The sequence below is a fragment of the Frankliniella occidentalis genome, unplaced genomic scaffold (assembly GCF_000697945.3).
Source record: "Frankliniella occidentalis isolate FOCC.00 unplaced genomic scaffold, Focc_3.1 Scaffold84, whole genome shotgun sequence".
Classification (NCBI taxonomy): Eukaryota; Metazoa; Arthropoda; class Insecta; order Thysanoptera; family Thripidae; genus Frankliniella; species Frankliniella occidentalis.
The window spans coordinates 871,845-883,750 of record NW_026267213.1 but is presented as its reverse complement, the minus strand read 5'-3'; the positions used below and the strand labels follow the sequence as shown (position 1 = coordinate 883,750).

Genomic DNA, 11,906 nt, shown 5'->3' with positions numbered 1-11,906 from the left:
GGGGGGAGCCCCCCTTCCCTCTGTCCCTCGGCCCGAACCGAACACACGCCCCCTTGAAGCCCCGCACGGCCCCGCGGTGCTGCCGTGGCGGTGGCGGTAGTGGTGGTGGTGCACCGATCACTTCAACTTCAAGTCGAGCGGTCCGAGCGACCTTCCGGAGCCCCCCGGCCGAGCCGCAGAGCCGAGCCCAGTGTCAGCCCGCTAGCCCAGACCTACTTACGCAGGCATTCCGACAACATCTCACGGGGCCGTCGCACCAGGACACCTCGCAGCAATGGCAGAGAAGTAAGCGCTTTCCACCATCACTTTTTTGGAGGGTGGGGTTGGGAACACCCCCTGTTGGTCTAACCCTTTCGCGGGTGTGATGAAATGTCTTTGAGCTGTGACATACAGCAAGGGTTATGAAATACTGAAAGAAAGACGTATGCTTCCAAAAATGTTAGTGCAACGAAAGAAAATGCAATGTCATTCAGCACGTGAATATTACTGAATCATGGCCTGACTGCTAGACCGCAGTTAGAGTAGTATCATTTTATGTTTTCCATATATGCACTATTGCCCTTTATTAGTTTTGTATTTGCAAAGGTGCTTCATAATCGAAACTTTCTGATGAAAATGTAGCAAAATATTGCAGGTTCAAGACCTGCTAAGTCACCGCCTAGCCAAAAATATTTCATTTACCTACGATAAAACTATCTCATGTGTCATTCAATCGAAACCATTATGGAGCATCTTTGCTTAATTCAATCCATGAATGGACATGGTCAAGGTCAAATAGGAGATAAGTCACAGTGATCTTTCCCGCTTCCCACCTTCATTGATAATATGATTAGCGTCTTTTGAAGTCATTTCAAGGGCTTATGTTGAATGTCGTTCAACCAAAACTGTATTTCTTTTTTGTAAAAATTGCACGTGGAACACTTTTCTTATATCTTCTAAGAGTGGTATGGTCAGAAAAATTCCCTTTACTCTTTTGTATTCATATTTTGAATTCTCTAAATTAGTAAAAAATAAATGAAAAAATTGAAACTTATCAATTTTTTTTTAATTTACAGGGCAGATATTGCATTGATTGGTCTGGCCGTCATGGGCCAGAACCTAATCCTCAACATGAACGATCATGGATTTGTTGTTTGTGCTTACAACCGCACAACAGAAAAAGTAGATCAGTTTTTAGCCAATGAAGCAAAAGGAACAAAAGTTATTGGAGCCCACAGTTTGGAAGAAATGGTAGCTAAACTGAAGAAACCACGACGTGTTATGATGCTTGTGAAAGGTTTGAGTTTGAACCTGTTTCTTCACTCCCCAATACATCTGTAGTTAGATGCATTTATTCTAATTCATTGATTAAAATCACTTTTTTTCAGCTGGAAGTGCTGTGGATGACTTTATTGCCAAACTGGAGCCTCTTCTTGAGGCAGGTGACATAATCATTGACGGAGGAAACTCTGAATATCAAGATACCCAGAGGCGAACAAAGGATCTTAAGACTCGTGGTTTATTATTTGTGGGCTCTGGTGTGTCTGGTGGAGAAGATGGGGCCCGTTATGGACCCTCTCTCATGCCTGGTGGTAATCCAGAGGCTTGGCCCTACATCAAAGATATTTTCCAGGTATTTACAATGTATTGTTGTTGTGGTTGGTGTTGGCTGGAATATAAACCATCCATCTCTTTTGGTATGGAAAATACTATCTTTCTTTTCTTCCCTTGCAGTCCATTGCTGCAAAGGTGGGAAATGAACCCTGTTGTGATTGGGTGGGTGAGGATGGAGCTGGCCACTTTGTCAAGATGGTGCACAATGGTATTGAATATGGTGACATGCAGCTCATCTGTGAGGCATATCACCTTATGAAAAGTGCCCTAGGTCTCAGCCCTGATGAAATGAGCCGCGTAAGTTTCTAGTTCCTTTGGTCTGTATTGAACTTCTCCTTCAATTTTTAGTGGTGTGATTTTTTACGGTATTATTGTTTTTAAAGGTTTTTGAAGAGTGGAACAAAGGAGAGCTTGACTCATTTCTTATTGAAATCACTAAGGATATTTTGAAGTTCAAGGACTCAGATGGTAAAATACTCTTGACAGATACTATACTTGTATTCTAGCCAGTTATATAAAAGTTAACCCTATCTTTTATCTTCTGCAGGCCTTCCTTTAGTGGAAAAAATCCGTGATTCTGCTGGTCAGAAAGGCACTGGAAAATGGACTGCCATTTCCGCTCTTGACTATGGTCAACCTGTTACTCTAATTGGTGAGTCTGTGTTTGCTCGCTGCTTGTCATCACTCAGTGATGAGCGATCTCAAGCAAGTAAGGTTCTTAAGGGCCCCCAAAATACCCAGTACTCTGGAGATAAGAAAGAATTTTTGGAACACATCAGACAGGTAAGAAAATTTGGATGTGCTGAAAACTTGTTTCAATTTTGAAGAAATAAATATTTCAATTGACATTTTAAATCTCTTCAGGCTCTGTACGCCTCTAAAATTGTCTCATACGCTCAAGGCTTTATGCTTTTGCGTGAAGCTGCTAAAGTTCATGGATGGAACCTTAACTATGGAGGTATTGCACTAATGTGGCGTGGAGGTTGCATCATTCGAAGGTTGGTAAATATTCTTCTCCATCTCACCAAACAAATTTAAATTCCAAAATTTTCAGTTTCTGATATTTTTCTTTTACAGTGTATTCCTGGGTAACATCAAGGCAGCATTTGAAAAGAATCCAAGCCTTGTCAATCTGCTTCTTGATCCATTCTTCACAGCAGCAGTGCACAAATGCCAATCATCATGGCGTACGGTTGTAGCTACAGCTGCTCAGCTTGGAATCCCTGTGCCTTGCTTCAGCACAGCCCTTGCATTTTATGATGGATATCGCGCTGAGCGGCTACCTGCCAATCTCATCCAGGTATGTACATTTAGAATCTGTCTAATCAATATCTTTCAATTTTTATACTAATGCTATTTTATTCCTGTTATTTTGTATTTCCACAGGCCCAGCGTGACTACTTTGGAGCTCACACTTATGAACTGTTGACACGTCCTGGTCAATTCATTCATACTAACTGGACTGGTCATGGTGGTAATGTCTCTGCAAGTACATACCAGGCTTAAGCTCAGGCCAACAACTTCTTGGACATGAAATACATTCCCCTTAAGAGCATTATCTGAAGTATTGAAAAATATACTGTGTTTGAGGGAGTTGGAAGTTAACTTAAATACAACTTCGACTACTGTTTCACCTGTTATGTAGTACAACATACGGCTGTCTGAAGCTAAGAACAAGAAATAGCAGTATTGATCCCTTGATATGGTATGGTAGCCATCACTACTGCCATTCTTTTAACTTATTTTTTCAATGAAATGGACCCTTTCACAGGGTTTCTTTGGTTGTGATCAAAAACCTTATCATTCCTGTCATGTATTTTAATTGATTTTTGAGAACTTTTATGATTTAAGATTTTTGGATACTTATTTATACATAAATTTTATATTGTGTTTGATGTTAAGCTGTCATAAATTATGTGTGTTGATACTTGAGTGCATTTCGTTTGTTGTAAAGGTAAGATTCTATTTTGTTTACTGTTGGTCACAGAAATAAATGTAAAGTATCTTGTACTATTCTATCATAAAGCCATTGTGGATTTTTTCAAATATGAACATGTATCCTTCCATTATTTAATTTTGATGGCTGTGCTGTGCAGTCTAAAGATTGCATTTTCTATAACACTCTGCTTCTGAGGAAGACAGCAAGTTAACCAATGGTTTCATTTTCAAAGTCAGTAAAGCAAGCTTTACCAACTTTTATCCACTTTTACTAGCTCAACATAAGTTTGTTCCATTGGTAATGAAGAAAATTTAGCGCATGTAGAAATTTGCACTAATTTTAAGAGTTAGTGAAAAGATTACAAATGTATTAAGCATACTTTTTGAAGAAACAAAAAGTCTAACAAAATGATGTTTTTATCATACAATACATACAAATACCTGAGCAGTGAAAAATGTTCCAGATGGAATAAAAAAATACTTCAACCAACACACAATAAGCCCCAAATCAAAGAAATGTACATACCCTTTTTAACACACAAAGCTTAAAATTGATAACAGATAAGTACTAATATTGCTTAATAGAGGCCAAATGAAAGTCTGCTTACTGCTGTACCAGTACCACTATTGGTGCCTATGTTGAAGTGACTAATGGGGATCATCAACTCACATTTGAACATGAAATCAAGTACCATACTACATGAACAGCAAACAGTCATCACAATATTCAGCAATCAGCATACTTTCAATACACTCAACAATTTCCTACATTCACTGACAATTCTCATTATACATCTTATGGGTTTAATTTGCGTTCAAACATTATTTTTCTTGCCAGCAGAATGGTAGGTAGGATTTGCTGAACAGCAGTGTAGGACTGAACATTCAGAATATTGGATTGTAATGCACTACATACTATATGTACAACTTCTTTTCTTACATAACTATTATCAGTCATATTTCACAAACATTTCATATTTGTGTACAGGGTGTGATTCCAAATATAGATATGTCATTTGAACAAAAGAGGGAAATTTCTGGTCACCAGATGAAGAGAATGTGAAGCAATACATGTTATCCAATCCATCTAATAAAATTAAAATTATCCCAGGATAGTAAGGTCGATTAGACAAAAATAACTAGAAAGGGCAGACTATCTTAATTGCACATGTACTTTGGTATTATTAAATAAATGGGCACAAAATGAGATATTGGCACAAATTTATAACTTGATACCTAAGAATTTTGTTAAGTATTTGTAATTTTGAAAACCTTTTAGAATTATGCATTATACACAAATGGTTATGAAAAATCTCAGATCAACCCGTTCCTGTCCTTAAATAGTAGACTAAGTTGAGGCACATTGTAGCTAACAACTACTGAATCAAATTCAATGACAAACAAAAAATAATGCTATGAATAATAAAATTTGGTAACTATACTCAAATCCACCTTTTTTGCCATAAAAGCCAGAACCATAAAAAAAATTATTTGATTGGGATCAAAATTGACCAGAGGTAAGCCCCACAGAGTGACTGTACAATAATACACAAACTATGTTCTCACCAAAGACCAAAACAATTTTACTAACACTTCTGATTGAACCAAAGTTTAGAATCACTCTTTACTGAATTTAACTTGACTCCTTAAGAGTGATATTTCTTGTTCCAAATTGGAGTTCTTGACCTGTAAACTTTCTAATTCTCGTTGGAGTTGTTTCACCTTGTGTGCAAGGGTTTCAGTCTGTTTGTGTCCATCGGCAAGTCTGGCATTTTGAGTTCTGAGCTCCATAATGTACTTAAAGGCCTTAGACAAAATCCCTCCCTTGCTCTGAAAGAAAGCAAATTCTGAGTGTCCTGAAAACTGTTTCGAGACTTGAATCAAATTTGTATATTCTATGATTTTACCTGGCCAGGGCTCTTGGTTGTTTCTGGGACACAATCGGGTACAATTTTACTTAGTTCCATAATCCATGTATTAATTTTATCTCTCCTCCGTCTTTCGACTTCATTATGAGTTGCTCTACGTTTGTCATCCCTCTGCAAGATAGTTGTTGAAGGTATTTAATACTGTACTTCGTCTTATCTTCAGTAACTGTGTGATACTTGAATTGGCAGAATACTTACACGAACTGCTCTAGGTCCGCCATCATGATTTGAACTCAATCTAGGTGCTAATGAACGTTGTACTTGTGAGTTGCCGAAAACCTCTTGAGGTGATCCAATGACATAAAATTGTCCTGAAAAGAGGCTTGAATTAATCCAACATGTCATGCAAGAGCAAGCAAGATGTATTTCAAACAGGTTTCTAGTAGTTACAAACCATTTAAAGGTGAAGTGAGGACAGCCTGGCCAGAACTGCTGTTGGGCGAGTATGCTGGAGATGGCACAATTTGGGGTAACTGATCGGAATCACCTACTTGAACAACTCTATAGGTTGTGAGTGTGCCTGCCAGTAATAAAAATATATGAGTGAAGTATAAATTTCCTACTGATATAAAATAGACTATAAAAAGCAATACTTACCACCATCTCCAGATCTGAAGTACTGAACTTCATCATCACCATCCAACATACTATGAGTTAGTCCAGCGACTGCTGCTTGATCCTCAGAGGAACCCAGTGAAGCATCATCCTCAACGATTGTTAAGCTCTGATGTGCTATCACCTGTATTTCCTCCTTAATGCTTTCGTCGACATCTCTGTCATCACTGAAATAAGATTATGTTGCCAATTAATAAAACACTCTACGCATATTCTTTAAGGTTATGGCTAAAAATGGAATTGGAAACTTCCCTCTTCAGATCAGTAAGGAAGGTACTGTCGGTAAATATGATTTGAAATTGAACAAGACAAAGTAAAAGAAACGCAATCCCTAACTTTCAACAGTATTCCTTGAGTTAAAAAGGGAATTATTGGAAAAAGGTACTGCGATTATTTTTGACAGGCACCATGACAAGAAAGTTAATGTTTACAAGGTTTAACAATACAACACAAAAAGAAAATCTATTGCAAAAACTTAGATGCACACCAGGCTGCAATGTCCTTAAATCCTCAAATTCTGCGAAAATTATGTTGAAAGATGTGTCCCACTAACGTACCGACAGATCTCAAATGAAATGGAATTGAATGACCTTCAGGTTATAAATCACACGAATTCAAGAAAATAAACAGTGTTGAAGGAGCACACACAAGTAACTCGTAACGTTTAGCATTACCTGGTGTCCAAGCTTTGGTCAATCACATCCATGGGAAACAGTGGACTGATTTTGAATTTGCCAGGTAGCTACACGCAATGATCACGGGGGCAAACAACAGGGTCATGTGAGCGAAGTGCCCGTAATGGCCGCCAATCTGAGGCCACTCTTCCAGTGGCGGCAAGGGTATTCTTGCGCATCATGCGTAATCGACCTTATTTGTCGACGTGTTTTTCGTATAACTACTTGTTTTAATTAGATCACAATATTGGTGAACGGTTCGAAAGCTATCAAACGCAAAAAGTTAACTTAAATCCTGTCGATGTCTGGTACTATTTCTTTACAAGGTGTCTGCTCCTTTCAACCATTGAATGTGGGATTTCCTTCTTGATCCAACCGATTCCCGTCTTCTACAAAACACGAAACACCACAAAACTCTCTCAGAGATCGTCTGTCTGTTTAATATTTTCTCTAATAAAAAGTTACTTGCCAAGGATACGAATTTCTTTCAATTCGTTCGTGTGCCTTTCAGCCGCCAATGTTTGAAAACTGGCGCTTTACACAGCCTTATGCAAGACACGAGAAAAGGGTTTGTGGAGTGGAACGTGGAGGGAGGGAGGAAAAGAGAGAGGGGTTATTGTTTTCGTTTTGTCAACGGTTATGTGAAAAGCTGATGTAAACCTGTCTATTTAGTGGTTTTTCACCTAAATTTCTTCTGGAGTCAGGATGATATTTTTCTATTTAAAACCACCCAGAGCGCATTTGACAAACTGCAGACTCCTGTGAACTTAGCTCATATATTTTTTCTGAAAGTTGATCAAACACCATCGAAATGACATCAGCTGTGTACTTGGAGAATAATCTTGACAGTAAGTTCACTCCTTCTCAATACATAACATCCAGAGTCGCCTTTGATGTCTCTTTTGATTAATTAGTCTATGATTTGCTAAATGTTCAAACTATATACTACACTTAGACTCATAGTGTAACTTTACTAACCTTTCATCTTTTATATAAATTGAGAGTTATCTTATAGTTAGTTCACTAAATGTAGACTGACTGGCAGGTCTCTCAACCTGAGGCCCCATTGTGTTAACTATGAGGCTCCATTGTGCTTACAATGGGGCCTCGAGTTAAAGGCCTGATGGTGTTTCTACCTTTAGCGAATGAATTATATTAGTTCATGTATTCAAGCGTCATTGTATTCTAATTGTTTGATGATTTGCTTTCTAGGCCTAGAGCATCTACCCATTGAGCTCTTGCGCAACTTTACTTTAATGAAAGATCTAGACACTCGAGCAAGAGATCTCATGCAGAGTATCGATCGTCAGGCCAACACTTACCTTCAGAATGTACGAGGAATGGGATCTGATAAGCGTAAAGAACAAATGGAGAAAATTCAATCACAATTCAACAAAGCCAAAGAATATGGAGATGACAAAGTACAGCTAGCTATCCAAACATACGAACTGGTCTGTATTTTAAGCCTCTGATGGGTATGGCCCTGTGTGTTTACTTGCATAGTTTACTTGTATCACTCAATGTGTTTCTTGTCTTTTAAGGTGGACAAACACATTAGAAGACTTGATTCAGATCTAGCACGATTTGAGACGGAAATTCATGACAAAGCTGCTAGCAACACTCGAAATCAAGAAGAAAGTGGGTCCCAAAAGAGTAAGAACATGTCTTTCATTATTTTAGTGAACCAAATTTTACTGTTTTAGTTAATATGATGTCATAATTTAATCCTAATTCTTTCAGGAGGCAGGAAAAAAATTAAAGAGAAGGATATTAAGAAGAAAGTTGGTGCGAGCAGTGAAGATGAAAGCACAAAAGTACCTCGTAAAAAAGCTAAGAAAGGTATTAACAAATACTTTCAATTTCTTGATATACATTGTTAATTTGAAAATGGAGTAACATGTGTTGTACACTTTATCTTTAATTAATTTTTATCCTATTTTTTTTCTAATGTTAGCTGGCGCAAAGGCTACAAGTGGTGCTAAGTCAGCAGCCAAGGGAGCAGGAGCAGGGTCTGCCGGAAACACTAGTGCTGACGGTGTTGTTCCAGGCCTAGCTCATCCCTCTGATGTTCTTGACATGCCTGTCGACCCTAACGAGCCCACCTATTGTTTATGTCATCAAGTGTCTTATGGAGAAATGATTGGCTGTGATAATCCTGATGTAAGGTTTTTTCAAAGTGCTCCTCCTTCAAATTTTGTTTACAAAGCTTTTTTTGTATATGTATTCATGGTTTTTCTCCATCTTTTCCAGTGTCCTGTTGAGTGGTTTCACTTTCCTTGTGTGGAACTTACAACCAAACCGAAAGGTAAATGGTTTTGTCCAAAGTGTTCAGCAGATCGAAAGAAAAAATAGATTCTGTATTGTAATTTTGATACCCGTGACCTTTTATTTATTTTTAATAAATTTGTTATTTCAATTTTTTTACATAATGAATTTCATTTTGCTATTACTTCTTGTGAATTTCAAGCAAGAGAATTATGCTCTATTGTAATATGATGATACGTAAAGCCTAGAACATTTACTTAAATTCTAGATTTCAGACAATTTTTTAAAAAATGAGTTCAGTACTTAGTTTCGCTCAACATTTGTTAATCTTATAGGTTGTATGTGTACCTATTATTGTTAATGTTGTTGTACTTTTATTATTGAACAGTTGTTGTGTTCAAGTCCATTTTTAGAACATGGCTGCCATAAATGATATTTGTATCAGTATTGAATGAAAAATATAAACCTTTAATTTATAATATGATGATAACATGTCTTTTGTTTTGCATGAGATTCAAAAACAAATTTGTTTACTAACTTAAATGTTTCCAAAGATAGGATTACTAGAGATTTGAAGCACATGAGGTGGAAAGTCTGATATCCTAGGCTTGATTTTAAATTAAGTGGCTCTGTTCTATTGACACTGGGGATTCTTTTTTCTTCTTCAAATGGACAAGCTGAATCACCAGAGGAATTTTAGCATACAAAGAATTTTTGATCATCTATACTGCGACGCCTTCGCCTCCTCCTCCGACTTGTGCTTCTCCTGGTGCTTCGGCTCCGGCTGGACAAAAATATCGGACCGTTAGTAAATTTCGGGTTATACTGGATATTTCGGCTTCTCACCCTACTGGAATTGATGTAAACTGGGCTGCCTATGCTGCCGTCCGTTTGGTTCTATTGTAGTGGCCTAACACTCCTCTAAAGAGGGGAAGTCCTCTAATGAGCCAAGGATAGGCAATTTGCTATACAAAACTTCCGCACGTTAGCAACTAACAGTGTACGTCGCCCTGCCCAGCAGACTTCCTCAAAACCACCCCGGCCACGTCTCGGAAAACTCACTGATTAAGTATTCATTAACGTAGTTGTTATACGTAGTATCGTCTGAAGAGGCCGGGACTCACCTCCTCCTTCGTTTCATTGAACGACTCCGACTTCGGCTCCGCGCGCGGCTTCGGCTCCGACTTCGACTGCGCCCGCGGCTCAGACTGCGTCCTCGGCTTGAACTTCGTCCCCGACTCATATTTCTTCCCCTGTTCAGAGGTTGTTCTTTGTAATTTTTGAAAACACTATTATTTTAAACTCTATTTGCGACTTTGAAATAAGTTATTATGACGTTAGCAGCCCACTAACGCATCTGATTTTATTATCATAATGTGTTATTGGCGCATTGACATGGCGGTATGTGTTTGACTGCCATCAAACGAGGAACGTGACGATTGACCATATCAGACGTCAATTTACCCCATGGACGGTGTCGCACGGATGAGAATTAAGCGCATCACGATTTCAACCAAGTGAATTTGGGACTTCTTTATGTGAACAGTTGTGATAGGGAAGTTGTTGAGCTCAATTGAAACAGTATAAACTCCTTGGCAGAGGCAGCAGCCAGACGGAGCAATTAGTTTCGGTCAAAGTCGTGCTCATCGACACCCCTTACCTTCCTCCCAAAAGGGAGGGGGGAGGGTTAACTGAACTGCAAGTCTGCTCTCTTGCACCACGTCAGTATGCAATAATTACAACGACTAAATTACCGGGGTCCAAACTCTCTGGTGGACGATTACATTCCCAACCAGCTGGAACCAGTTAGCGGTGGTCTGAATGGGCACACCTCGGCCTCGGTCGCAGGTACCTGTACCTGTAGCCTCTTCTGAAGGTTCTCCCGCACGACCTGCATTCTCGGCGGCGTCCCCACGGCGTGCTGGTGAGGGACTTGGACACGCTGCGCGTGATGGAGCGGAGCCACGACTCCTTCTTTAGGAATCGACCGCATCGCCGACACCTTTTGGGTCCCCGCCGACCTCTGCGAGTCTGGAGGAGGAGGAGGCGCGACGAGTCATGTCGCAGCAGCAGCAGGGGCAGGCGGAGCGCGCAGCGCGCAGCGCGCACCAGACCAGCGCACTCACCTTCCGCCCCACCGAGGCGCTGAGCGCGGCCGATTGCTTCCCCTTGTCGCCGTCGGGCTGCTCTGTGCTGGCTTCGGACGAGGACGCCGAGACGGCCCCGGGCCCTCCTTGGCCGCCGCTCGGGCCGCCGCCAGCGATGGACTCGGTGGAAGAGACGTAGGTGCTTGGCCCCGGCTGGGGGCTGCCGCCGGGGCTGCGGCCTGGGCTGCCACCGGGACTGCCGCCGGGGCTGCCAGCCGCCCGAGTTGACCTGGGCTGCTGCATGGACGTCCACACCGTCTTGAAGCCGTCCTCTGCGCTGTTGCTGGAGTCCATGCTGTACAAGGCGGGGACACGCGCGTTTAGTCCGCCAACACGCGCTCCCCCGTCACCCCCTTTTCGCTCGTTACCTCCAGCGCCGCCGTCCGGCACGCTGCGAGGGCCCCGGCTGCGGCTCCTCCCCCCGCACCTCGGCGCCGGCGTCGCTCATGACGCTGTCCTCGCTGTCCGCGGCGTCCTCCGCACCCTCGCCGAGGCCCTCACGCCGGGGCATGCCGGGGGCCCGCGGCGCGGCACCGCCACCCACCTCCCCCTGGGCTGCACGAGAGAGAACGCGACCGAATGGGGAGTGCAGCCCGCGGCTCCCACTCGCTCCGGCCGCTCCGCTCCACCTCCAGCTCCGCCCGCGCCGCGCAGGCTAGGCCACGCGCCCGCGCGTCTAGCGGGCGAGTTGCCTAGAAGTAGACGCTGGGCGGCTGGAGCGGCGCGAGCGCGGCGGGCGGAGCGGC

General features: G+C 41.6%; 4 protein-coding genes across 5 annotated transcripts; 2 read left to right on the top strand and 2 right to left on the bottom strand.

Annotated features, from left to right (window-relative positions):
* The first annotated feature begins 110 nt into the window (after positions 1-110).
* On the top strand, positions 111-3,618 carry LOC113218219 (6-phosphogluconate dehydrogenase, decarboxylating). The gene is made up of 9 exons (XM_026438480.2): positions 111-285; positions 1,056-1,276; positions 1,368-1,612; positions 1,714-1,890; positions 1,977-2,061; positions 2,141-2,376; positions 2,458-2,591; positions 2,671-2,893; positions 2,980-3,618. Exons 1-9 carry the CDS (start codon positions 275-277, stop codon positions 3,097-3,099), a joined length of 1,452 nt encoding a protein of 483 aa, XP_026294265.1. The 5' UTR covers positions 111-274; the 3' UTR covers positions 3,100-3,618.
* A 235-nt stretch (positions 3,619-3,853) lies between these two features.
* LOC113218223 (upstream stimulatory factor 1) lies at positions 3,854-6,903 on the bottom strand. The gene is made up of 6 exons (XM_026438484.2): positions 6,749-6,903; positions 6,057-6,241; positions 5,854-5,979; positions 5,658-5,770; positions 5,439-5,570; positions 3,854-5,361 (listed from the first exon to the last, which is right to left on the bottom strand). Exons 1-6 carry the CDS (start codon positions 6,778-6,780, stop codon positions 5,149-5,151), a joined length of 801 nt encoding a protein of 266 aa, XP_026294269.1. The 5' UTR covers positions 6,781-6,903; the 3' UTR covers positions 3,854-5,148.
* Positions 6,904-7,336: 433 nt separating this feature from the next.
* On the top strand, positions 7,337-9,494 carry LOC113218224 (inhibitor of growth protein 5). Its single transcript, XM_026438485.2, has 6 exons — positions 7,337-7,596; positions 7,961-8,199; positions 8,290-8,401; positions 8,489-8,587; positions 8,703-8,908; positions 8,999-9,494. Exons 1-6 carry the CDS (start codon positions 7,560-7,562, stop codon positions 9,098-9,100), a joined length of 795 nt encoding a protein of 264 aa, XP_026294270.1. The 5' UTR covers positions 7,337-7,559; the 3' UTR covers positions 9,101-9,494.
* Positions 9,109-11,749, bottom strand: LOC113218221 (protein TonB-like). Of its 2 annotated transcripts, XM_052269135.1 has the most exons (5): positions 11,529-11,749; positions 11,140-11,455; positions 10,872-11,044; positions 10,138-10,266; positions 9,109-9,797 (listed from the first exon to the last, which is right to left on the bottom strand). In XM_052269135.1, exons 1-5 carry the CDS (start codon positions 11,669-11,671, stop codon positions 9,710-9,712), a joined length of 849 nt encoding a protein of 282 aa, XP_052125095.1. In that variant the 5' UTR covers positions 11,672-11,749; the 3' UTR covers positions 9,109-9,709. The 2 variants fall into 2 exon arrangements, with proteins under 2 accessions (XP_052125095.1, XP_052125096.1); XM_052269136.1 differs by lacking the exon at positions 11,529-11,749 and having other exon boundaries at positions 11,140-11,451.
* Between the last annotated feature and the right edge of the window lie 157 nt (positions 11,750-11,906).